This window comes from Gracilinanus agilis, chromosome 4 (assembly GCF_016433145.1).
Source record: "Gracilinanus agilis isolate LMUSP501 chromosome 4, AgileGrace, whole genome shotgun sequence".
NCBI lineage: Eukaryota > Metazoa > Chordata > Mammalia > Didelphimorphia > Didelphidae > Gracilinanus > Gracilinanus agilis.
The window spans coordinates 12,986,308-13,013,856 of NC_058133.1; the positions used below are offsets into that span (position 1 = coordinate 12,986,308).

At 41.6% G+C, this 27,549-nt stretch overlaps 1 protein-coding gene across 1 annotated transcript in view; it reads right to left on the bottom strand.

The window, feature by feature from the left end:
- Positions 1-27,549, bottom strand: part of RAVER2 (ribonucleoprotein, PTB binding 2) — a 92,448-nt gene that overhangs the window by 41,519 nt on the left and 23,380 nt on the right. Inside the window, 1 exon segment of the mRNA XM_044674767.1 lies at positions 13,186-13,252. Within this exon segment, the coding sequence (XP_044530702.1) occupies positions 13,186-13,252 (67 nt within the window).

Below are 27,549 nucleotides of genomic sequence, written 5' to 3' on the forward strand. Positions count from 1 at the left end.
TTTCACACAATTTTTGTCACGGTTTGGGCTGCCATCAGATGGGCACATTTGCTGTCCAGCCAATCTCCACTTTGTTTTCTTGATCTTTCCAATTTCAATAGAATCCTTTCCTGAAATTCAACTTCAGGAAGCTCTGCTTGCAAGATTACAATTTAAATTAGTAAATATCTTTTACCAGTTCACCTCTGAGTCATTTGTTTTTCTAATACCAGAGCATGGCTAGGGAGAAGGGAAAAAGAAAAACTCTTCAAAAGTAGAAACGCATGCAAGGTAAAACTTTTAGCACTTAGGATCATAACTTTTTGTAAGTTTTACGAATGATGAATGCATACCACCAACAATGTGCCTCACTGTCTAGCACAGTGCTTGGCACGTAACGGGTCCTTAATAATTACTTGTATAAGAAATACTGGGCAGAACTCTGAACTGATCCAACCATTCTGGAGAGCAATTTGGAATTATGTCCAGAGAACTATCAAACTACGTATACCCTTAAGACCAGCAATATCGTTCCTAGGTTTATTTCCTGAGCTGATCAGAGATAAAGGAAAAGAGCCTGTGTGTTCTGAACTATTTGTAGCAGCTCTTTTTGTGGTGGCAAAGAACTGGAAACCAAAGGGATGTCCATCCATTGGGGGATGGCTGAACAATCAAGGATGAAAAAATAAGATCGAAATGGCTCCTGACCTCAGTGAATTGACATTCTATGGAGAAGCAGCATGTACATATATAAAAACACACAAAAGAGAACATAACCCAAAGGGGAAGATGGCAGCTGCTGGAGAGGGGGAACGTAGGGGGACCATTAAGGATCATGCAGAAGGGGACACTTGAGTCTGGAAGGTAACAAGGGAGAAGGAGTAAGAGGTTCTGAGTTGAGAAAGGAGTGAATTCTAGACCTAGGCAATGGTTTGTGAGACTTCCAGGATACAGGTGATAGAATGGTACATTCAGGGAACAGCTCATGGTCCAGAGGGGATGGAACAGATTAAATCTGGAAAGGCAAAGGGGAGCCATTTTTTAATGAACGGGCCTTAAATATCTCTTGCAATATTTTCCCCGTCTATCTCCTTTCTACTTCCTCTGCCAAAAACCTCAAAGAGGTCTCTCACACCACCTACCTGGTTTTTGCAGTAACATTTTTAAAAATTAAATATGTTTATATTGATGTGTTTTTCTACATCACATAATTTCCCCGGGGTCCTTCTCTGTTCCCTTTCCCCTCTTAGGGAGCCATATAACAAATAGTATTTATATAACAAATCCATATATCAAAAAGTATTTTTAAGACAAAACAAAAAAAAAAAGAGGGGAGAAAGTCAACATAATTATTAAACACACTTTAAAAGTCTGACATATGTACAAAGTACAACATTGGAAATGAGTGGGGGGTGGAGAGTTGCCTATTTATATCTCTTCTTTTGAGCCATACTTACTCATTATAATTTTTCAGCATTTACTTTTGATTTTGTTTGTGGTTTTCTTTTTCCATTTACATCACTGAAGGCATTGTACACTGTCTTCTTGGTTCTGCCTGTTTCACTCTCCATTCATTCCTGTAGATCTTTCCATGTTCCTTTATTCATTACACACATCATTTCTTTCATTGCATTAATGTTTTATTACATTCATATTCCACAATTTCATTCATCATTCTCTAACTGATAAATGTGTACTTAGCTTCCAATTCTTTGCTATCACACACAAAAAAAACACAGCTATAAATATTTTGGGGTCCTTGGGACTATTCTTTTTATCGATGGCCTCCTTGCCTAGCAATGGAATCTTTGGAGATGAACATTTTAACCACATAATTTGCATAATTAATTGCAAATTGCTTTCTAAAATGGCCGTACTGATTCATAGTTCCCCCAACAACAGCCTAACGTGCCTATCTCTCCAGAAGTGCTCAACATTGAGTATTCCCAAATTTTGTCATTTTTGTGAATTTGCAGAGCATAAGGAGAAATCTAAGCTATTTTTTATTAGATATCTCCTATTATTAGTGACTTGAAGCATTCTTTCGAGGGATTATTAATACTTTGTAATTGTTTTGAAAACTGTTTGTTCCTATCCATTTATCTATTAAGGAATGGCTTTTGGTCATCTGTATGCTTGTTAATTGTTTACATATCTTGGATACCTTGCCTTATCAGGAAATTTGATTCAAAGATCTTTCCCCATTATTATCCTAGGTGCATTAATTTTATTTGTACAGAAGCTTTTCAAGTTTATGTAAACAAAATTATCAATTTTATCTTTACTTTCTGTAATTGACTCCATCCTTGGTTTTGTTAAGAATCTATCTCTATAATAATAAAAAATATTTGTACAAAAACATTCAGTCACACTCTTTGTGGGGGCAAAAAACTGGAAAATGAGGAAGTGTCCCTTGATTGGGGAATGGCTGAACAAATTGTGGTCTATGATGGTGATGGAATACTATTGTGCTCAAAGGAATAATAAACTGGAGGAATTCCATGTGAACTGGAAAGACCTCCAGGAATTGATGCAGAGTGAAAGTTGCAGAACCAAGAGAATATTATATACAGAAAGTGAAACACTGTGGAACTTTATAACGTAATAGACTTTACTACTAGTATTAATGAATAATCTAGGATATTCCTGAAGGACTTATGAGAAAGAACACTATCCACATTGAGAGAAAGAACTATGGGAATAGAAATGCAAAAGAAAAACAAATGACTTATCATTTGTATATATGCATATATGATTTGGGGTTTTGGTTTCAAAAGATTGCTCTATAGCAAAAATGAATAGTATGTGGTATCAAGTGATAAAATTTATTCAACCCAGTGGAATTATTTGTCGGCTCTGGGATAGGGGAGGGAAGAGAAGGGGGAAAGAAAATGAATTATATAAACATGGAAAAACATTCCAAAACAAACAAATAAATAAATAATTTAGAAAAGAAGCTATCTCTACTCATAGCTGTAAGAGATATGATTTTCTTCTACTCTAATTTTTCATATGATTTTAAAGAAGCCATTTACTGTTTTTTTTTTTTATGGAACATGGCATAAGATGTTGGTTTAATCCTTATTTCTTCCAGATTTCTTAGTCATTTTTTTTTCAACTAGAGAGTTCTTTCCTAAATAATTTATGTTGTTCAATTTGTTATGTTCCATCTTTCTGATTCTCACTTGTCTATTCTGTTCCATTGATCTCCCTATTTTTAAACCAAAACCTGATGGTTTTGATAAACACCGCTTATTTTGAAGTCTGAGAGTATACTATTTCTCCACCCTCTATCTATCTACCTCTAAAAGTATTATTCTCTATATCTACATTCATTATTTCCCTTGATACTCTGGATATTTTATTTTTCCAAATAAATTTTGTTATTTTATAGTTCTGTAAAATGTCCATTTGATAACATTAAATAGCATTAAAACTGCAAATTAACTTTGATATTTTGGTCATTTTTATTATATTGGCACAGCCCAGCCATGAGCATTGAATATTCCTCTGGCCATTTAAGTTGTTTGCTATTTCTGTAAGTAGAATTTTGTGTGCTTTTTTGGTTTGGTTGATCCCCAGATACTTTATGTAATCTGTAGATATTTGGAATGGGATTTCCCTTTCTATCTCTCCTGACTAGGACATAACAGAGAATGAACTGCTGCTCAACTCTCCAGCTCAGCTGGAATGGAAGAGAGAACCAAAGTGATTCAAAATTACTTATTACTTAAAAAAAAAACAAAAAGCAACCCACACACCCATCATAGCTAACTCTTCAGCTCTTCCTCCTAGAGTGTAGGGGCAATATCCTGTTTTTAAAATTCAGAGCTCTGTCAGCTAAAGAGCTCAGTGGCTATTATTCTCTTCCTTCTTCTAAGGGAAAAGTAAGCTTAGGCTCAAAAGGATTCTGTCCTTTTCCTAAGAAAAAGTCATCTCCTTCTCCATGTAGTCCATCTAACTGAGTTATGAGGGCCCACTGGCTGCCCATGCGGGTGATTCCGCCAGCTCCGAGGTAACTGGTTATCGGACTTTAATTCCACGCTCACAGGAAAGGCTAGGCAGGCAGATGTCTCACGTTCTTGCACGCACGACCCTCGGAAAGCTCCTTATCATCTTCCCGGTACAGCCCACCCTTGTGAGCTCTCTACAGTCGGGCATCATCCTGCCGTGGTAGCCAAATTACAGGATCTTAGGAGAGGAGCTGGGAGAGGCGAGACCTCAGAGGTCCCTGAGCAGAATCCCTAACTGTGCAGGTGAAACAAGGCACTGACAGATGAAGGGACCTGCCTAAGGCGACCTAGCTAATGCCTAAAGCAGGATTTGAACTCAGGTCTTCCAGAAAGCCAGTCCAGGGCTCTATCTGCCACACCACCTCGTTATCTCTCTACTCTTTGCCTGGAACATAGAGGAAAGTAAGTGGCATGTTGTGCAGCCTTCTAGAAGTAAGCCTGAAGGGTGTGGATTTTAACATTAATATTCAATAACTAAATATTATATCTTATAATAAACTAACACAAAAAACTAGAGGGAAAAGGTGCTAACCTCACCCAGCCTGCTCCTGGAGCAGAAGCCACAGAACGAGGCGGAGCCTCTGAACTTACACAAAATGTGACCACCCAAACGTGGACAAAAGGCAGAGCGTTCCAGGCGATACGGAAAGGAACTCTGGGCCGGGCGCTCTTCGGGGGTTCGGATTATCCAGCTATACGAGGGTTTGTGCTGGGTGCTAGAGGAAATGGGGAGCTACAGAATATTGCTGAGTAACATGGCCAGACTTGTGATGAAATAATATTAATTTGGCAGCTGTGTGGAGGACAGAGAGAGGAGGAGACAAGAGGGAGAACAATAAGGAGGTTAGTAATCCAACAGCCATCACAGGATACGAGATTAGCCTAGAAGAATCAGTTGGATTCTTACTAACAAGAAAGAAATGTAACAAAAATAGGTTTTAAAAACCACATATAGAGGGCAGCTGGGTAGCTCAGTGGATGGAGAGTCAGGCCTAGAGACGGGAGGTCCTGGGTTCAAATCCGGCCTCAGACACTTCCCAGCTGGGTGACCCTGGGCAAGTCACTTGACCCCCATTGCCCACCCTTACCACTCTTCCACCAAGGAGCCAATACACAGTATTGACTCCAAGATGGAAGGTGAGGATTTTAAAAAAAAAAAAAAACACATATAACAAAATCCATTAATTTTTGAGAATTAATGCCTAGAGATGCATCATAACTATATTAGACAACTTTAAAACTATAATGACTGAAATGAAGGAAGACCTAAAACACTGGGAGGATCATCAACGATCATGTAAAAACAGCAATCACCTCCAAATTAATTTATACACTTAATGAAATGCCAATCAAAATAAAAGGGGATTCTTTGAATAAAAGGGGCTAAAATCATAGTGAAATTTTACAAGTAAAACAGAAAACATTATCGAGAGCGTGCCGGGAAACGAGCAAGCTGTCAACAAGGTAATTCACTCCTGGACTTTGAGCAGTTACTATCCACGCCATCCAATACTGGGCAAAAGCTAGATCGATGGAATAGTGTGTGTACAGACACACGCAGATTATTCAACCAAATATATGCGAAAAATTGCCGTCTGATAAATCAAAAGAAAAGAAAAACAAAGAAAGGTTTTCTCTAATGGATAATGTAATAGAGAAAATTGGCAATTTACTCGGAAACGGATTTGGTGCTTCAGTACATCCACTGGATGACAGACAAATGTAAAAAGTAACTAGAAAAGATTAAAATGATGGACAAAAGAAATGAAGTGCTTTGTTAAATTATGGAAGAAAATTACTTTTCATCTATTTGAAAAAGAGAATTATTATGGACAAGATAAATGTGCTTGACAAGATTAATTTTTTTTTAATTTCTAGATAAGAGGTCAGGTAGGTGGCTCAGTGGATTGAGAGCTAGGTCTAGAGATGGCAGGTCCTGGGTTCAAATCTGGCCTCACCATAACTCTAGTCCAACTATCAATAATATATAATGAGGTCTTAATCAATGATACATGTAAAACCCAGTGGAACTGTGCATCGGCTAAGGGAGAGGGAGGGGATTTGGGGGGAGAGGGAAAGAACAGGAAACATACAACTACGGGAAAATATTAAAAATAAAAATAAATTAAAAATAAATAAAAATAAACAAATCTGGCCTCAGACGCTTCTTAGCTGTGTGACTCTGAGCAAGTCACTTGGCCCCCATTGTCTAGCCCTCACTGTTCATCTGCCTTGCAACCAATACATAGTATTGATTCTAAGACAGAAGGTAAGAAATTTATTTTTTTTAAACCCTTAATTTCTGTGTATTAGATCCAAGGCAGAAGAGTGGTAAGGGTGGGCAATGAGGGTCAAGTGACTTGCTCAGGGTCACACAGCTGGGAAGTGTCTGAGGCTGGATTTGAACTCAGGACCTCCTATCTCTAGGCCTGACTCTCCATCCACTGAGCTACTTAGCTGCCCCCAGAAGGTAAGAATTTTAAATGAATAAATAAAATAAAAATTTCTAGATAGGAAACCCAACAAAATTGAATAAAAATATCATTCTATAAATATGAAAGTTAAGAAACTGAAATCTAAAATATATAAGAAATTGTTTTAAAATGTACTAAGGTAACTAATATGAGACCCATAATGGAAAACCGGTTAAAGATTTTGAACTATTTTCAAAAAGGAAGACAAAAATTATAAATAACTATTCAGAAAATATTCATTCTCATGAACAATAAAATATATGTACATGAAAACAACTCTGTGTGCCCTTTCACACCAGTCACAATGGGAAAAACAATTATAAGCATCAAAATCCAATGCTGGCTGGGTTTTAGAAAAGCAAGTCCATGTTTTTCTGGTGGTTGAATAAATGAATGAATGAATGAATGAATGAATGAATGACAAAAGAATTTATTAAGCACTTACCACGGGCCAAGCACTACATTAATTGTTAGGGATATATATATGGAAATAGCAAGTCAGAACCTGCTCTTTCCAGAAGCTTGTCTTCTAAGGGGAAGATGCCACACAAAAGGGGGGGGGAGCAGCTGGGTAGCTCAGTGGATGGAGAGCCAGCCCTAGAGATGGGAGGTCCTGGGTTCAAATCTGGCCTTAGACACTTCCCAGCTGTGTGACCCTGGGCAAGTCCCTTGACCCCCATTGCCTATTAAAAAAAAAAAAAAAAAGGAGAGGAGAGGTGAGGGAGGAATGGTAAGTGGAGTCATGCACCAAGCGACTGACAGTTCCTTCAAGTAATGTTACACTGGTTTGATTTTTGGCACCCAAAGTAGAGGAGGAAAGAAGGTTTGGGGGAGGGCACTGAGTGGGAAATGCCCAAAGGAAAACCATCCAACTGTGACAACTGACAACTTGCAGAATGCTTTGAAGAAAAATTTGCCAGTAAACAGACAATAAAAGTGACAAAAACTATTTGACACCCCGATTCCACGACTGTGAATATACCCTGAAAGTGTTATCAAAAACAAAACCGAAAGACCATTTGTTCAAAGATTTCCCTGAAGCCTCTTCTGTAAATCTGACTCTGTTGTACTGGGATCATGCTGCTTCTATATTTGTCTTTGGCGATCTGTTTTTCTGCTTTTCATTTCTCATAATTTAAAAAAAAAATCTAGATTGGCTAGTAAGTGTCCTGCACAGCAGTGGCGGCCTCTGTCCACCTCCTCTGTTTCCTCCGCGGCAACTTATGGGTTGCCAGAATTTTCTGTTATAGCCAACCATGGTTTAACATCCGCCCTTATTCTATTTTGAAATTTTGCTTTCCTAAAATCTAGGGTCCGTTGTAGATGGGCTGTGTCTGACAGACAGACAGACAGACAGACAGACGCACACTTTTCTTATCACGAGGTCTAAGGTGACATCGTCATTTTCCTCCAAGACTCCTTTCATTTCTGCTTTGACGATCCCTTTCTCCGGCTTGGTTAGAGTCGAGGTTGGGGGTTGGGATGGCCCCTTTGTGGCTTATTCTACCCAAGGCATAGAACAAAACAAATCCACAATTTATAGGCAGAAAGAGAGCTCGAGCACGTAGGCAGAGCTGAAGCCACCCGTCACAATCTTAGTCAGCCTCTGTGCCAGCTCGGTTATGTGCTTGAAGACTTCCCTCTTCATCTCTTCCTCCTGGGCACACAGTCCATTATACTCTCTGCTCACAAGAATCGTTACTGTTTCTCCCCTCTTAATGCTCACTCAAAAGCTTTTCAACCCAAGAGGCCCCTCTGGGAGGCAGATTTGCACAAAGCAGCAGCACTTCTCCTCCATCTAAAACTCCCCTCCGTGGCCTCCTTCACCTAATCTGTTTGGGAAGAAATTATACCTTCGCGTTTTCACATTCTAGTTATTTCCCACTAAGCTTCAGTGACATTCATAATAGAGCTTTCCAGTCACCTGCTTTTTGGGTTGCTGTTTATCACCTGGGTCTGACTCTCTGTGATCCCACTTGGAGTCTTCTTGGCAGAGACACGGCAGTGGCCTGCCATTTCCTCCTCCAGCTCATTTTACAGACGAGAGAACTGAGGCAGAGAAGGTTAAGTGACTGGCCCAAGATCACCCTGCTAGTAAGTATGTGGGGCCAGATTTGAATCCTGGAAGATGAATCTTCCTAACTTCAGGACTGGAGCTCTATCCACTGGGCCACCCAGCTGCCCTTTGTACATTCCCTCAATGGATTCCCTACCTCGTTCCCCACAGAACCTGCTTCAAACCTTCTCTTCCCTCCCCAAGTCAACCAGGCCTGACCTCCTTTTCCTTCTGAGCTGAGTTCTTTGCCTCCTACTTTCTTGGGAAAATGAGGTCATTTCAACTCCATGAGACTCTTCCCCTCCGTCTCTCTTGCTGTCGCCTTCCATTCTCTTCTTTTTCTCTAGTCTCGGGTGAGTGTCCTTCTTGTCAAGGCCAACATTTCTACATGTGCTCTTGAGCTCCCCCGACCTTCTTTTCCGGGGTTCTTCTCGCCTGTGAGAGCCAATAGAAACCTTCTATTTCGCTTTATCGTTCTTCCTATCTCCCCTCCGCTCCTCCCAGCCTCGCACACGCGGCTTCCCACATTCCTTCTGTTTGCCTTGGCCTCGGCTCTCCGGCTTGCTGGAAAGCGGCCCCTCCTCACCTCCAGTCCTTGCAAGATGCAGATCAGGGCGGCCTTCTGCTCTCTCCCCCAGGACTGACTGACAAGGGAGAAGCAGACGTGGACATTCAAAAGTAGCAGACCAGGACAAGGCTCGGCGAAAGGCACACATGTGCTCCTGTGATCCACAGGTACAGATTACACGTGTGCCTGGTACACACACAGATAGATATGCACATTTATGTCATGCCTCTCCAATGTCCTTTCCGGATAGGCTATTTTGGCAGAAGAGACAAAGACAGAGAGAGAAAGAAAGAGAGACGGACCCAGAGAGAGGCGCCAAACTTCTGTTTTCCAGATCTAGCTCAGGCCGTTGTGATCCTCTCCTACCCGGGGCACCTGCTCCGTCTCAAAGTCCCAAAGGAAAGGGGCTTCTTTGGCATCAGGACATCTCCTGGAATCGGCCGCAATCTGGCTATCTGCAGATGTTAAGTCGAGCTCATGGGCCCATTCTACAGTCCTATAAGTAAGTGGAGCCGGGGGGCTTTACGTACGTGGAATATAGCTAGCTAGCTGGCTAAGATAAAATGACTGGACGAGCTATGGCATGGATGGAGAGAAATTTTAACTGGGATCCGTCCCAACCACCTTCAAGGGAGACTTGGGTTTCTGCTTTACCCTACACTAACCCCTTCACTCTCCTATCTATTAGCATTATATCTGCGACACCTCGGATACTAGAAGTCTGGTGGTAACATGTTCTCCTCTAGAAGTCTGAAAAAAAAAAAAAAGCCACTTTCCCTGGTTGCTCCATAGGGCAAAGGAACAGTTAGATGACTGTCAGGCTGCTTTGTTCCACTTGCTGGCTACACAAAAGACAATGATGAATAGTGAGCAGCAAATCTATCAAAGCACACAGCAAAGCAAAAATGGGGGAAGTTATACATTTGAGGGCAGACATCAGGACACCCAAAAGTAAATAAACTCTGGAATGAGATAAACTCTCAGCTCAACCAGGCAGAGAACAATCTCACCAGGAAAGTCCACCCTAAGTATTCTCTCCATTTGTAGGTCCTGGAAATCAAGGGACACCCGGGGGAGGGGAGTGCATTCTCCACGTGTCTACAGCTCTCGGGGTTCCCATCAGACACTGAAAAGTTTAAAGCTTCTGGCTCTCTCCCAACTCTCTGGAACTTTACTTCTCTCTTTCCTTTCTGAAGTCTTTCTACAGAGACACAATGTCACAGGCTTGAGGTTCTCAGACAACCAAGAGTCACGGCTCTCTGTACAGAGGAAGCACATCCCAGGGTCGATGTTCAGGGAACCACCACCTCTACCTTTCCAGAAATGCCTCGGACAGAAAGTCTTTCCTGAATACCCCCAACTGCTAGAACCTTCCCTACCTTTACCTTCTGTCTTAGAATCAATACTAAGTATTGGTTCCAAGGTACAAGAGCAGTAAGGCTAGGCAATATTGGTTAAGTGACTTGCTCAGGGTCACTCAGCTAGGAAGTGTCTTCAGGGCAGATATGAACCCAGAACCCCCTATCTCCACACCTGGCTCTCCATCCACTGATCCACCCAGCACTATATCTATTCCCTTTATATTTCTTCTGTATTACTTCTCTAAGTAGCTGCTTTCTCTTCTTATTAGAATGTCAACTCCTTGTGTAGAGATCATTTTACTCTTGGTATTTGGCTCTCTAGTGCCTAGTACAGTACCTGTATATAATAAGTACTTAATAAATGGGTGTTGATCGATTATTCCCAGGCCAAGAGTCTCTTGTCCTTTCAACGTAAACATGCCCAGAAATTCAAATGCAACTCTCTGTCTTAGCCAGCTGTGCATTTCCTGTATTCTCCTTCCTTGCCAATCAATCCTCTCTTAGAAGCAATGATACCTGGACCACAGAAGGCTTTGGTTTGCTTCTAATTGTAAAAGATAATCTCATTAAGCAACTTTGGTTTATCACCACATAACTGTCTATTCTCTGCATGTAATCCTATTAGAGGATCAGTATTTTAGTGATAAATTGTAAGGAATAATCCCATTTATGAATTGATTGAATAATTGTGCATGAAAATCAATCATCAATAACGTATTGTGGGTAAAATAACAAAGAAAAGCCTCTGAAGTGCCCGGGCAAGACATCCTTGTTAAGGAGAGTCTTCAGTGTCTTGGAATGTGTCCAGATGCTCCAAAGACCGGAACTTTATAGCATTTCAGGTGGCTTTGAGGCTATAGAAATGACCGTGGCTCTTTGCCAGGTATGGAACGGAGATGACGTCACCGGCCCCCAAATAACAAAACTTTACTTTCTTAAAGAAGGAAGCCTTTTAGAAGAAAATGAAAACTCTGGCTGTTCTCCCACCTCCCCCCACCCCCACCCCAAGAAGAAATATTCAGCTGACTTCCCTTTCGTGGAGGGGTTGGGGGAGGTTTGTGTCATCTGACTCTCTGGATCAGATGACACAGACTGGGCTCTCTTCATCTCTGTCTTTGGCCAAGCTGACATTTTGCAATTTACAGCTTTCTGCAGTAAATGTCGGGATGGCTCAGGTAATCGCTTCCCCGTGTTTATTTTTCATTTAACGCCAGGACTCCGCATTCCCAAGAGCTGCTTCCCCACTCCTTCTAGCAAGTTGGTTTGTCTTCCCATGAATCATCCAAAACAGCTTCCATCGCAGCGGACAAGATGCAGGAAATTCTCAAGCGAGTCCCATAGACAAGCCCACAAGCAGAGACCAACAGAATCAGAGAGTGAGAAGAAGTGAGAGGGGCCTGATCAGAAAGAGTGCGAGACCGAGGAGGCAAGAGACCGAGGGTCCAGCGGGCTTTGCTGGCTCCTCGTTTCCTTCCTTTCTTCTGGAATGGCAGCCGGGTCTTCTTTTGTTCTAAATGGGGCAGGAGGACTCCAATGAGAGAAGTCATGGGAAAGCCGGTCAAAAGGAACCAAGTCTAGATATGGAGAATTATCCCTGCGCGGCGAGCGACTGCATCCCAGAGCAGATAAAAAGAGGAGGAGAGGATCCAGGAGGAACAGAGATGAGAACTTAACATGTGGTGTGCCTGCTTGAGGAGAAGCTTAGAGAGGAGGCAGAAGGCACTAGCTGTACCCTATCAGAAATAGGAGCTCTTGAGATCCAGAGCTTTAAAAAAATGTTCTTATCATTTTTAATTGTACAGAAGAATTTGTACTACATGACTAGGTTGATCCACAGGACCAAAACTGGGGGAGGTGAGGTAGCACAGTGGAGTAAGGAAGACCTGAGTTCAAATCTAGCCCCAGACACTTACCAGCTGTGTGATCCTGGACAATTTATTAACCTCTGCCTGCCTCAGTTTCCTCACCTATAAATGGGAGTAATAATAGCACCTACTTCCCAGAGTTATCGTGATCATACAAGATGATATTTGTAAAGTGTTTAACAGTTCCTAGCACATAGGAGGTGACATAGAAATGCTTATTATCATTATTATTCTGGCTCAGAGATCATCTAGCCTAACCCCATCTTTGACAAATGGGGAAACAGAGACCCAGGGAGATGAAATAATTTCTCCAAGTTCCATAAGTAGTAAGTGTTTGAGGCAGAATCCCAACTCCGAGCCCTTGCCTTTCCAATGAACGTCCAACAGGCAGGATATTTTGATGCTACAAATAACGTAGGAAGCTACATGGTACCATGGATAGATAGAGTATTCACCGGGAGTCAGGAAGACCAGAGTTCAAATCCAGCTTCAGACATTCAGTGCAATTTGACCTTAGACAAGTTACTTAACCACTTCCTGCCTCAGCTTCCTCATCTGTAAAATGGCAATAACAACAGCCCCTGCCTCCCAGGGTTGTTGTGAGGCTCAGATGAGATTATATTGAAAAGGCGCTCTGCAAACCGTAAATGGCGGCACCAATGCTGACTATTGGAACTTCAGGGATGGAAGGGAACTTCGAAATCATCTGATCAAAGGCCTTGATTTACTGATGAGGAAACTCGGTCCCAGGAGGGTCTGGCAATTTGCCCATGCCAGAAACACCACCTTGGCACAGAGGAGGCACTGGATACCTGCTTATGGGGCTGAACTAGAGTGGAAGGGGAAGATCAGGGAAACAATGCCCTTACCTGTTCTTTTGTTTCTGTCCACATAACAATACTTCAGTTCATAGTCTTTCAGCAAATCGTGAACTTCCTGAAAGAGACAAAAGCAGAAACTTGTTAAGCAAATACAGCAAACTGAGGCATCTAAGATCAGTACAGAGAACCCGAGGAAGCCTAGCCAACCATCCCAGCCACTGGGGTGAAGGTCACCGTGGGGGAAGGCTCTGATCCAAGGGAGAGATGCATGCTGGAGACCTTGCTCCACGCCACAGCTGACCGAAACTGGAAATAGATGGCCAAGAACCTGAAACTCTGAGCAGAGACTGATGACTTACCTCTTTCTTCATCGGACTGGGAATGAAGAGGAAAAAAGCATGAACTCAAATTCTAATAAAACTTCCATTCCACTTAATAAAAACATTATTGCAGGCTATTAAAATAATACCAGAAGCATTTCAATATGTATGTGTCTGAGTACCGGATAATGAGTCATCCCAGCTTTGTCCTGCAAAGTGTTTCATGGGAAGAGAAAATTAAAAGGAAGAGAGGAACAGGCTAAAAACTCCTTCTTGAAAGTTGTGAAATTCAGCAAGAAACTGATCCTTCGGAAATGAAATTTCCCATCAACCCACAGCGATGGGGAAGAATATATGAGAGATGGTCCAGGAGTCGGCCAATCCTTGAACGCCTATTGTAGAACTAGAATTTTGCTCCCCAGGACTAGCTCTCCCAGCATCCCACTTACGTATCTACATTAAGTACTAACGTAGGGAAGACATGTTTTGTGTAGCTCCTCCCTCGCTCTCTTCTCCCAGAAACGCAGGTGTGGTGGTTGGGTGAATGCCAGGCAGGAGAATTTTTCTTACGTGGCTTTACTCAGGCTTTTTCTTTTGTTCTTTTATTTCTTCTACTTCAAGTGATTATTAATAAATCATAAAATATAACACTTGGAGTTACTGCATAGTAATTTGAATATTACACATTAAGTGTCTTCTATGTGCCAAGGACTGGGAAAGCAAACACGAAAGGTGCTCCCTGCTCTCCGGCACACTTTCTGCGTCCAGTGAGCTGGCATTTGCCAAGGGCTTTGCAAACCTTCAAGCCCTACATAAACGACAGCTAAAACGCCTAAAATGAGCGAGTCCAGAAGGCTGTCAGCTGATGACTTTGCATTCTGCTTTAGGGAGTCCATTGCAAGCAGTCTCTAATTGACTTTTTCAAATGTATCTGACAATGTGCAAGGCAGAACTAGCCACTACTAGAATTATTATCATCATCCCTAAACCAGTTACGGGGCTGTTCAAGGTAGAGGTTGGCCCCAGGTCCCTTTTGTCTCTGGCATTCTGGGAAATCAGTTAATATTAGGGCAACAGAACAATCAGGATAGCCTATATGTGTTCATAGGAATTAAGAAGGGATACTTACACTCAGGGGCCAGCTAGCTGGGTGGCACAGTGGATGGAGAGCCTAGCCTAGAGATGGGAGGTTCTAGACTTAAATCTGGGGGTCTCAGACACTTCCTGGCTGTGTGACCCTAGGCAAGTCACTTAACCCTAGTTAAGTAGTTAGTCCTTTGCCTCGTCCATACTGCTCTTCTAAGCTGGAACCAATACACGGTAATGTTTCTAAGACAGAAGCTAAGAGTTTGGTTTGCTTGTTTTTTAAAGAAGAGCTGCACCTTCCTCTCATTAAGAAAGCACAGCCTTGCCAATCTGCTCATTCGATCAGGCCACCCGATGTCCAGACTAAAGTGGTTTTGTCTGAAAGGGATCAGGTGTATCCTTTGAGTCAGACAGGTCGGAGGATCTCCTTTCCCTGGTTAACAGCTGTCAAATGGCAGGAAATAAAACGATTCCATTCTTCACCTCATCAAGTATCTCTAAACAGATGAAGTCCAGATAGGATCTAGCCTGCTTAAGTTACCCCTCGCTCCTGCGCACACCGTCTGCCCATTCTTCTCCAGACCCCTCCCATGACATCTTTTGCATCTGTCCCCTCCTCCCTAGTCCCACGGTCACTCCCCTGGACCAGGCCCTCCAGGATGGCTGCAATACTCAACAGCCGCCCTGCCCGCTTCCAAGCTCGGTGCCCCTCCATCATCCTGCGCACAGCCGCCACAAGAGTGATCTCAACTGAGACTGCAGGAAACAGGATGCTGGGGAAACCACGTTGGCCGGGAATCCGATGATGTTCTAATGATGGTTTTGCCATTCATGTGGCCTCAGGCAAGATGCTTTCCTGCCTGTCCCCATCTTGGCCTTTCCTGCCTCTGGGCTCTCTCTACGTCGAGGCTGCCAAACCTGATTCTCCTCAACTGTAGACCATCCGGGCAACCAACTGCAGTGGCTCCCTGCTGGCTCTCAGATTCCCCATTTAACTTTGCAAACCCTTCCAATGCCTGCCCCAACCTCTCTTTGCAGCTGTGTGAGATACGGCTTCATCTCTCATCCCTTCCCTTTCCGAATGCCTCAAATCCACTGTCTCCTGGCCTGGCCTCTGCTTCCAGAATCTCCCTTTGCTTTTAACAAGCAGCTCAGGTGCCATGTTTGATATGAATTTCCCTGATCCCCACCACTGCCAGCACCCTCCCTACCCAATGACTTTGTATTTGACTCCTCCATATGCATATGGACTTATATCGATGTGAAATCGCCATCTTCCATATATATTCATATATTCTATTTTTTTCCCACCAGAACACGCATTCATTGTAAGGAAGGATTGTTTGACACTTTGTACCCGTATCCCTAGGGCCTAGCACGGTGCCTGGAACACACTAGATACTTAATAAGTTCTTTCAATTGATTGAGAATTGGAACAGATTGTGGAGGATTGGGCCCTTTCAGCTCTAAGTCTATTCAATGATCTTAACTCACATCACCTCTTTGGACCTCAGTTTCCTATCTGTAAAATGGGTGAGGTAGAACTGGCTGGCCTCTGAGGTCTCTTCCAAGCTAGATCTCTATGATCCAATGATGCTGTGACTAGCTAATCTCAAAGGCTGCTTCCATGCATGCTGCCTGTCACTCTATTCCTTCACTTACAAATCTTTGGTTCCACCAAACTGGACGGGACCTGCACTGTCCCATCATGTCTCCCGATGCCTTTTCTCTGGCGGTCCTCTATGCCTGAGATCACCTTCTTTCTCAATTTGGCTTATCACATCCCTACTCATCTTTCAAAGTCCAGCTCAAAGACCACTCTCTCCAGGAAGCCTTCCTTGATGCCCAAAGGAAGAAGAGTCTCCCCTTCTTGCACCTGGCCACACTTGGTTACTGGACACTTTAATGGACTTAATGACGTAGCATTGTGTATTGTCATTCTCCAAGTTTGAGTCTAATCCTCTCACTAACTGTAAATTCTAGCCCAGCTGTTCCTATTCCTTTCTTATGTCATGGACCCTTTAGCAACTTGCTAAAGCCTATGGGCTCCTGCTCAGAAACAGGTTTCTAAATCCACAAAATAAAATGCAGGGGATGACAAAAAACACCAATTAGATTGAAAACAGTTCTCAAAATAATAATTCTTTTTTAAAATTTCACAAACCCCTGCCTAAGAAGCAATCCCTGCCTAGTGGGTTTGGCAGGGAAGAAGAGGTGTCTTCTCGGGACTTTCTCTCGCCCCTCACCTTAGCAAGCTAGCATGGCATCCTATACACAGTCAAAACTTAGTAAGAGCTTCTAGATTGAAGAATTGTTACACGCAGATAAGTAATGATCCCTTAGTAAAACAATAGGGCATTTGAGGATTTGGATTTGTAAATAAGTCACTAATTCACCCCTACACCCAGAATCTAGAGACTACAGACCCTGAACTAAGTGTTGTGAAAAATGTATCTTTTCAAGCAAGAGACAGAAAATATTATAAAATGTAAAATGAATAATTTTGATTACAGTAAATTAAAAAGGTTTTGTACAAACAAAACTAATGCAACCAAAATTAGAAGGGAAACAACAAAATGGGAAAAAATCTTTTTAACAAAAATCTCTGACAAAGGTCTAATTTCTCAAATTTTTAAGGAGGTAAATCAATTGTACAAAACAATCAAGCCATTCCTCAATTGATAAATGGGTAAGGGACATGAATTGCCAGTTTTCAGATGAAGAAATCAAAATTATCTATAAGCACATGAAAAAGTGTTCTAAACCTCTCATGATTAGAGAATTTGAAGTCTTCCTGATTCTCAGTTTAGTGTTCTGACAAAAAGTGCCACCTACCTGTCTATAGAATGGGGAGAATAACAGCATCTATTTTACCCAATGTTGTCAAGACTAAATGAGAAAATACATATAAAGTACTTTACAAGTGTTAAGATGCTATATAAAGGGAGCTATTGCTATTATTAATTTTTAGGAAGAACTGCTAAATTATTGATTTTTAGAAAATAAATGGCCTTACTTCTCCCTCCCCCCCCCCCACAAAACAACAACAACAACAACAAAAACAACCCACATAGTCCTTAAAATCAGGCTAGGTAGCAAAGTATTGTTTGGCAAAGTTCCTTGAAGAATTTCAATTTAAATAATTTAAATAGTATAAAATCTAAGCCAACTAAAATAGAATAAAAACTCACTATTTCTAATTATGTAAAGACTCCTTAAATAACTGATGGTGATTCAAAATTATCTCTCATTTTACCGTCTCTCCATAATTTTGTCTAGACTTGGTTTAGCACATCCTTCCATTTACTGTAAATAGTAGAAAGGATAGCACATCTCCTGTTTAAACTTGTAGATTTTACTTATCTGGGGAATTCATTTTTTCTTGAACTCCAGAACCAAACCTGTTTGGCTTATTTTACCCACTTTAAAACAGAATGTATTTTTGACTGAAGGAGAAAAGAGGTTGGCCATCTGACTATCCCCCACCTGCAGATGCTGCTTCTACGTTCCCTGACTCCAAATCCAGCCCTCTTTACAATGTACTACATTTTTCAAGTCCTGCTTAATACTAACGATTTCTTTCCAAACATCCTCTATTGAAGCTCTGTCCAACATACTGAAGGCCTTCCTCTAGTTTGCTAATATTTCTCAGATGAGTGCAGCAAGAAGGTTCTAGCTACCTGGTATCTTTTGTTCTGACTACATGACCAGTGTAGTCCTTCTTTTCTAGTCATAGATGTCACTGGGTCATCAATTAAGCGCTGGGACTTTAGAGGTCAAAGAAGATACCCTTTCAATTTCTGAGCCTCAGAGAATTATAGTGATTTGCCAAGTCCTACAATTAATGAGTGTTTGAGGAACAGTCATCCTGAATCCACATCCTACCCATGCTACCCAGCTTAATGTTCTTTTAAAATACTTTAATTTTTCCCAATTACATGTAAAAACAAATTTTAACTTTTTTTTAACGTTTTGAGTTCCAAATTCTTGTCTTCTTTCCTCTCATTGAGAAGACAAGCAATTTTACATAGTAGACATCTATAGTCATGCAAAACATATTTCCATATTAGTCATTTTGTGAAAGAAAACAGATCAAAAAGAAAAGAAAAAAGTTTAAAAAGGATGCTTTGATCTGGATTCAGACTCCATCAGTTCTCTCTCAAAGGTAGACATCATTTTTCATCATAAATCCTTCAGAATTGTCATGGATCCTTATATTGCTGAAAATAGCTGAGTTATTCCCAGTTGATCATCCTTAAAATAATGCTGTTACTATGCACAATGTTCTCCTGATTCTGCTTATTTCACTCTGCATCAGTTCATGCACATCTTTCCAAGTTTTTCTGAAATTGTCCTGTACAACACTTCTTATGTAGAACAACATTATTCCATCACAATCATATGCCACACCTTGTTCAGCCATTCCCCAATTAATGAATACCCTTCAATTTCCAATTCTTTGCCACCACCAAAAAGAGCTAATATAAACGTTTTTGTACAAGTAGGTCCTATTCCTTTTTTTTTTTATCTCTTTGGGATACAAATCCAGTAGTAGTATTGCTGAATCAAAGAGTATATATATGTTTTTATGCCCTCTGGGTAAATATCCAAATGCTTGGATCAGTTCATACCACCACCAAAAATTCATTTGTGTCCCAATTTTCCCACATTCTCACCAATATCTGCCATTTTCCTTTCCTGTCATATTAGCCAATCTTACAGGTGTGAGGTAGTACCTCAGAGTTGTTTTAATATACATTTCTCTAATCAATAGTGATTTAGAGCATTTTTTTCATAGGGCCAGATATATTTGATTTATTCATCTGAAAATTGCTTGTTTATATCCTCTGACCATTTGTCAATTGAGGAATAACTTGTATTCTTATAACAACTCAGTGTTCTATATACGTGAGAAATGAGGCCTTTATCAGAGAAACTTGGTATAATTTTTTCATAGTCATAATTACAACGAATTTCCCTCTATTCTATTCCCCCCCACCCTTCACCCTGTCCTTCTTCAAAACTGCTTTGTGTCTGACTACCACCTCCCCTAATTCCACCTCCCTTCTAACAGCCTACCCTCCCTTTTCTTGTTCCTTTCCATTCCTATTTCTATGTAGGGTAAAATGGATTTTTATACCAAAATGAATATATTATTGTCTCTTCCAGTAAATTCTGAGGATGTCTGTTACCCTCTCATCTTGTTCTCACCAAAAAATTCTTTTATACCTCTTTTATATTAGATAATTTATCTCATTCTCCCTTTTTCTCCCAGTCCACCTCTTTCTCATTGCTCAATTTTTACTTAGATGTCATCCCATCATAGTCAATTCACACTGAGATGCCCACTGTCTATGTATTTTCCTTCTAATTGTTCTAATAATGATAAAGTTCTTAGGAGTTATAAATATAATTTTCCCACATAGGGGAACGTAAAAAATTTAACCTTGTTGAATCCATTTTGACTTCTCTTTCCTGTTTAGGTTTTTAAGCTTCACTTGAGTCTTGTATTTGAAAGCCAAATGTTCTAGTCAGCTCTTGTCTTTTCATCAAGAATGCTTGAAAAACCTCTATTTCATTATTATCCATTTCCCCAATGAGATTAAACTGTTTTGCTAGGTAGGTGATTCTTGATTGTAATCCTAGTTCCTTTATCCTTCAGAACATCACATTCCAAGTTTTGCAATCCTTTAATGTCAGTGCTGTATAATTCTGACTATGGATTTACAGTATTTAAATTGTTTCTTTTTGGCTGCTTACAACACATCCTCTTTGACTTAGAAGGTCTGGAATTTGATTATAATATTCCTAGGAGCTTTCATTTGGGGATCTCTTTCAGGAAATGATTGGTGGATTCTTTCCATTTTTATTTTACTCTCTGGCTCTAGGATTTCAGGGCAGTTTTCCTGAATGATTTCTTTTTAAAAACCCTCATTTGCCATCTTAGAAACTATACCATGTATTGGTTCCAAGGCAGAAAAGAAGTAAGGGCTAGGTTAGGTCCCAGAGTTGGGAGTATTTGAAGACAGATTTGAATACAGGACCTCCCATCTCTAGGTCTGGCTCAATCCACTAAGCCAACCAGCTGGCCCCCAGTAATTTCTTTAAACATAATGTCTAGGTTCTTTTTCTTTATCATGGCTTTAAATAGTCCAATAATTCTTAGGTTTGCTCTCCTAGATCTATTTTCCAGGTGAGTTGTTTCTTCAAAGAGATATTTCATATTTTCTTATACTTTTTCATTCTTTTGATTCAGTTGTATTGTTACTTGATGTCTCATGGAGTCACTAACTTCTACTTGCCCAATTCTAATTTTTAAGAAATTTTATTCTTTAATGAGTTTTTGTACCTATTTTCCCATTTAGTCAACACTACTTTTTAAGATATTCTTTTCTTTAGGGGATTTTTGTTCATCTTTTCCCAGTTGTTCAAATTCTGCTTTTTAAAAAGTTCTTCACTTCAGTGGATTTTTTTGTGCCTCTTTTACAATTTGACCTATCCTGTTTTTTAAGGTATTATTTTCTTCAGTGTTTTTGGTGTCTCCTTAACCAAGCTGGTGACTTGTTTGGGGGATTTTTCTTGCATCATTTTCATTTCTTTCCTTAATTTTCCTCTCTTATTTGATTTCTAAAATCCTTTTTGAGATCTTCCAGGAATTCTTTCTGGGGCCTGAGAACAATTCACATTTTTCTTTGTGGTTTTGGATATGGCAGTTTTGACTTTGTTGTCTTCTCAGTTTATGTTTTGATCTTACCTGGTTGATCTTTTTAGTTCTTGTTTGCTCATTTACCCAGCCTATTTCTTGACTTCTAACTCTTTATGTTAAAGTTGGTAACCTTCTAAGTTGTTTTGGGCAGAAAAAGTGTTTCATTCCATCTTTTATTGTTTTTACCACTCCAGAATTCATTTTGAGGCATTATTTTAGAGGTATTTGAAGGGGAATTTGGGAGAGTTGAGGTCAGTCCCTGCCTTTATTCTGCCATCTTGGTTCTAGCCTAATATTCTTGATGTTTATTTTCTTAACAGTAGTGTTTTTTTTTTCCATCCAAGTCATATGCTATAACCCACTTAAATTCAACATAAGGCTTTCTATTCCACATTAGGTGGTTACAGATTAGAATGTTCTGATCTCCTGTGGTTCCATAGTACATTAATGAATCAGTCAGTCACTCAACAAAGATTCATAGCCTAACATATCCAGGATCTATACTAAGTATTGGAGATATGACGAAGGGCAAAAACATGGTTCCTGCCCCCAAGGAGCTTATATAATATCATCTGCAATCAGTTTCATCTCCAGAACTTCATAATCTATAAGACTCTCCCCTTCCACTTATACAAATTGCAAGATAGCCTACATAATCATCATAATCATAATCAAAAACATCTTCCATAGGAATAACAGCTGAACTGACATCATGCTTTTAGGTTTCCAAAGCGCTTTACCTATGTTATCTTACTTGATCCTCACAACAACCCATGAAGGAAAGGGTTGTTTTTAACCCTGTCTTCCAGGAAGAAACTGAGACCAAAAAGAGGTTAATTGATTTGACCAGGGTCACATCATGCATCACAGGAAGGTTTGAAACTCAGGTCTTCCTGAGAGCAAATCTGGAGCTCTATTCATTACACTATCCAGTTCACTCGATAGTAAATACTGTTAGTGAAAACTTATCTCCCTTTATTACTATTCATCATGTTGTTATTCAGTGAATCAGTGAACTAAGATTATCTCTGTGTTTCTACCAGTAGTCTCCAGGCTTTTTTGAACACATACCAATATCATTTTTAAAATCCTGAGCCTCCAAATATATTTATATCTATTTCTAAATTATATACACAATACTTCTGTGATGACGAATTATGTACATTATGTAACATACACAAAAAGGCACTTTAAAATGAGATAAATATTTTAATAAAGACTTCATGAATAGAGCACAACATTTTTGCTTTCACTTAAATGCTAATAATTATTCTGAGAGCAAATTGGCTACATAATGATATGTGTCATGATTTTTTGAGCATCTTGCTTGCCCTAACATTGTGTAATACAGAAATTCCAGAATTTCATTCTGAATCATCTGTCGTAATACTTGATTAAAGTCTCTCAGTGCAGAAAAATACACAGCATTAAAGCTACATTTCTTCAAATGAAGGAAATACATCGCTGGTGGTACTTACTAAAGCAGGCTCTTTCTTTTTCAGTCCATCAATTACAGAAAGATTTTTGGTGAAATTCTGCTCAAAAATTTCCATTTTCCTTTACATCAAACAGTTATTTCTACAAATGAATCAAAAGTTCAAAACAGACTGCTAACTCCGCATTTGGAAATTTTTTAAAAAGATCAGAAAATTCTATCTCCAATTTTTAGAGTGTGACAAAGGGACTGAATTTGGGGCAAGAGAAGTAGAGCTTTCAAAGGCATTTCTTAGGATGGCTTCATACAATTATTAACTAATATTTCAAGGCATAAAATTGACTTCATGACAGTCATCATTAATGCCAGGTGACATCAATCTGTATTTCTAATAATCTTCCTGATAATTGTGAATCGTTTTGGCTGCCTGGTCATCAGGTCTAATTAGGTCGTCAGGGCTTTTATTTTGTAATGTGGCTGCCAATGAGCCAGCACCAGGAGTGGGGGAAGTGGAAGCTCTGACTGTCTCTTCTCAATTCACTTTTCTTCACATTATTAGGGTCATCTTCACTCCCCAGTTTCTTTGCAGAAATCTTTTTAAGGGGGAAGGAGAAAGAAGGGGAGGAAAGTTTTTTAAGTGCCTACTATGTGCCAGGCACTGTGTTAAGCACTTTACAAATATTATTTCATTTGGTCCTCATGACAATCCTATAGAACAGGTGCTATTATTATCTCCACTTTAGAATGAAGTAAGGCAGACACAATTAAGGGACTTGCCCAGGGTCACACAGCTAGTGAGTGTCTGAGGCCAGTTTTGAACTGAGGCCTTCTAGATTCCAAGACCAGCTCTGTCCATTGTGCTATCAGCTTCCATTCGTCCAATTTCTGAGGTTTAGTTTAGCCAAAATTAGACACTATAATATCCACCATCTGACAAGCATTTATTAAGAATTTACTTTGTGCCAGGCAGTGTTAACCAAAAACAGCACCTGCCCTCAAGAAGCTTCCATTCCATATGGAAATAGACATGGAATGGAAGCACTGGTAAAACCCTGATCAAGCTATTTACCACCTCGGAGAGGCAGGAGGAAGGAGGGAGAGAACCTGAATCACAAAACGCCGGAAAACGATTGTCAAAAATTGTTTCTACGTGTGATTGAAAAAAAATTAATAAAAAAAGAAGCTTCCGTTCCAAAGGGGGAAACAGCAACAACAATAATACACACACACACACACACACACACACACACACACACACACACACACACACACACTCTCACTCACACCAATATTATTCATCCTTCATTTCTGAAGAGGACCGATAACATCAGATGAGACGGGGAATGTCTCAACTTGCACAGGAATTGGATTGAAGCAAGGCAGAGTTGCAGTCATCAGCCTCACTCTCTCTTCCAGAGTTATCAAAGTCAAGTGGCGAGACGACAGGCAGGATGACTGGTGACGGCCCAGGATGCACTGGATGGCCTGAGCACCTTCCACGTCTGGCCAAGCTCTAGCCATTCCACAAAGACTACTTCGGCTGCTCCCATGGTTGTTGGAACAAATTGTTCCCACCCACCCCTCCCACCAGAGGAGTCTTCGCCTGCTTGGGGCAGCTGCAGCCCCAACTCACTGATGGGCTTGAGGTCTGTGGGTCACCCTCACCCCGGTCCAGCCCATCTGCCGACACGGTTTTACCAGAGTGTGGCTACTTCACGTGCTCCGGCTTCTTGGAGTCGCGGTGAGAGCTGGGCGAAAGGCGGACGCGCAGCCCTGAAAAGGGCTTGGCCAGCCCCCCACCAGAGACGCTAGTGCTCCTGGGATACCCGTATGCCCCCATGTGCCCCATATGAGGTGTGCCAAACTGATACATACAAGATAAGCAAACAGAATCTATGTGGAAATGCATAAACTTCGGTGTTGCAATGGGAATAAGGTGAGTGAATGGAGGGGCCGAGGCAGCTCCTCTGTGTCAGAAATTCCCTCTCTGCCCTCCGGGAAACTCTCCCGGGTGTCCTGGGCCAGGTAAAAGGTGGGCCAAATGGGCTCTGAGATCCGTGACTCACTGAGAATGCGAGCGCTCAGTAGAAGTTGCATAAAGAAGAAAAGGTGAGTCGGCCTAGGTCTGAGTTTGGGCTCGAGGCTATTGGCCTGCCTGCCATAAGCTGCTCCTGACACTGATATCGCCCCAAATCTAGCAAAGACACAGCCCTGGCCCAGAGCGCAGGTAAGGGGAAGGTGCTCATCCCATGGTGGTTGTTCCAACCAAACCAACACGGTTGGGTCATTTTTCTAGCTAAGAGCCATTTTTTCCCCTTAATCTAAAATTTGAAATAAAAAGCAGCACGTTATTTAATGAGGAATTCTGGGCTCCATCTCTGGGCAGGTTGACTCCCAAAGAAGATGAACGCTTTCCCTTTTTTCCTCCAAATGCCAAGAGCCAGGGCTGACAAGGGAAGCTGATTGGCTCCAAGATCCAAGGGAGGATCCCCGCTTCCCTTCAAGGTCGCCACTTATTTTCGACCTCATCACTTTGCATCAACTCTAAAGGCTGAGAAGCCCATATGCAAAAGAAATTCCCAGGTGTGGTGATGAGTAAGACAGCCCTGCCCTGCAGGAGGAATTCAGCCTGGCGTGAGGCAGGGAAGGGAAGAAAACGAGCCCCCAAAGAGCTGTCGTCCAGGCAGGATGTGCCAAGGGAGACAGAAATGCACGAGCTGTGGCTCAGGGGAATGTTCCGGACGAAGGTCAGCATTTGTGTTGGGCCTTAAAAGAGAGGCAGAATTACAGCAGTCAAGGACAAGAGGATGAGGGCGGAAGAAACATCACAAGAGCTCCATTATGTGCCAGGCACTCTGCTAAGTGATGGACAGATATCTCATCGGAGCTTCACAGTAACTCTGGGAGGGACATGCTATTCTGATACCATTTTACAGTTTGGGCAAACTGAGGCAGCCAGCCGCTAAGTAACTTGCTCAGAGTCATAGAGCTAGTTAAACGTGTGAGGTCACTTCTGAGCTCAGGCCCTCCAGATTCCAAGCCCTGTGCTTGATCCACACACAGCAACGACAGAGCAGTGAGCAAACCATCAATCAGCAACCATCTGTAAAGCGCCCACTATATGTGCCAGGCAGGTTCTGGGGTTATAAAACCAAAACTGGAACAGCCCCAATCTTGGAGAAGATTTTAAGCATGAGACCTTCAGCTGAGCCAGGATACAGGGTCTAAATAAAGCTATTACCCTTGGTGTGAGCTCAGCACCTCACGTCTGGACCCCTGCAAGAGCTGGCTCATTAGGCGTCAAGTGTCTCCTCACTCCAATTTGTTCTCCACTCGGACACCAAAGTGAATCCACACCCCCTCACTTATATGAATAAACTTCAATGGCTCCCTATTCCCTCTAGGATGAACTTAGTACTCTGTCACTTAAGGTGCCCAAGTCATAACTTGGCCCCTTCCTAATTTTTCCATCTCCTTACTCATTACTCCCCTCCATGCACTTTGTAGGGCAACTTAGTGTCTAAGTGAAGAGAATGATGGACCTGGAGTCAGAAAGACCCGAGTTCAAATCTGGCCTCAGACACTTCCCAGCTGTGTGACCCTAGGCAAGTCACTTGACCCCCATTGCCCACCCTTACCACTCTTCCACCTAGGAGCCAATACATAGAAATTAAAGGTTTAAAAAAATATATATATCTATTGGGTCACGGTGGGTGGAGAAGGAGAAAAGTTAGGTTCTTGGGTCCATCCTATGCTTTGGGGGAATTGCTTTGGCCACTTAAAGGAAAAGGAGCTGGAAAGGGAAAAGCCTGGAGGCAGCGAGGCCAAATAGGAGACTAAGAGGACAGGTGAGGGTGAGCCTGGAGAGTCTCAATTCAGGTGCTGGCGGGGTGAGGTCTGAGAATGGAACGGAGGTCAGGGAGGCAGGCGTGAAGAGCCCCGGCAATCCTGCCGTCTATCTGGAACCGTAGCAACATTTCAGTGTAATGCAAGAACAATTCCAGAAAAGGAGAACTATTGACCATCAGACTCTTCGGCCCTGGGCACAAAGGGGCTCCCTTTCTGCCTCAACACTTCAGAGAAGACTTGGGCTTTGTTTCCTACACAGCCCTTTGATCAAAACACTCGAGTCCTGATTGGATGATTCTTATTAAATTATCTGTAACGTTACATTTTCTATGTTCAAACACTCACTCTGTTCTGTTCTTAACAACCATGTAATTTATTCTCAAGTTCACACTGTAGCTGTTCTTTTTTTTTTTTTTTAAAGGATGGTGGGGAGAAGTTTCACGACGGCCTCGGGCCAAAAACAATAAAGTTCTGGCCAGCAAAATCACAGATTCCAGATTTCCCTCCTCCTTTCTTCTGTAGGGGATGACCGTTCGATCTCATCATTTCACAATGACCTGAGATGCTCAGTTACTCGGGTCTAAATTGGTCCGTTGCCACCAGTCAGCTCTCATCACTTACTATGGCCAATGTGTCCCCTCAAACCACCCCGGCTTTGGGATTTCTAATTTGGCATGTGCTGGATGAGATGGGAGGAGGCCATCAGAGAGCTGTAAAAAGCCTCAGATGTCCTGGGATTCAAATCCTTTTACAAGGCAGAAAGTGAAAGGCAGCAAGTTGAAGATGTTTACTTGCCCCAGATCAGTGAGGCAGGAGGCTTCAGAGCCAGGATTATCACCTGGGACCTCCAAGGTCAAATCCAAGACTCTTAGAGGGGAAGGGAAGGGAGGAAGGAAGGAGAAAGGAAGGAACGGAGGGAGGGAGGGAGGGAGAAGGGGAGGGAAAGAGAGAGGAAGGAAGAAAGGAAGGAAGGAAGGAAGGAAGGAAGGAAGGAAGGAAGGAAGGAAGGAAGGAAG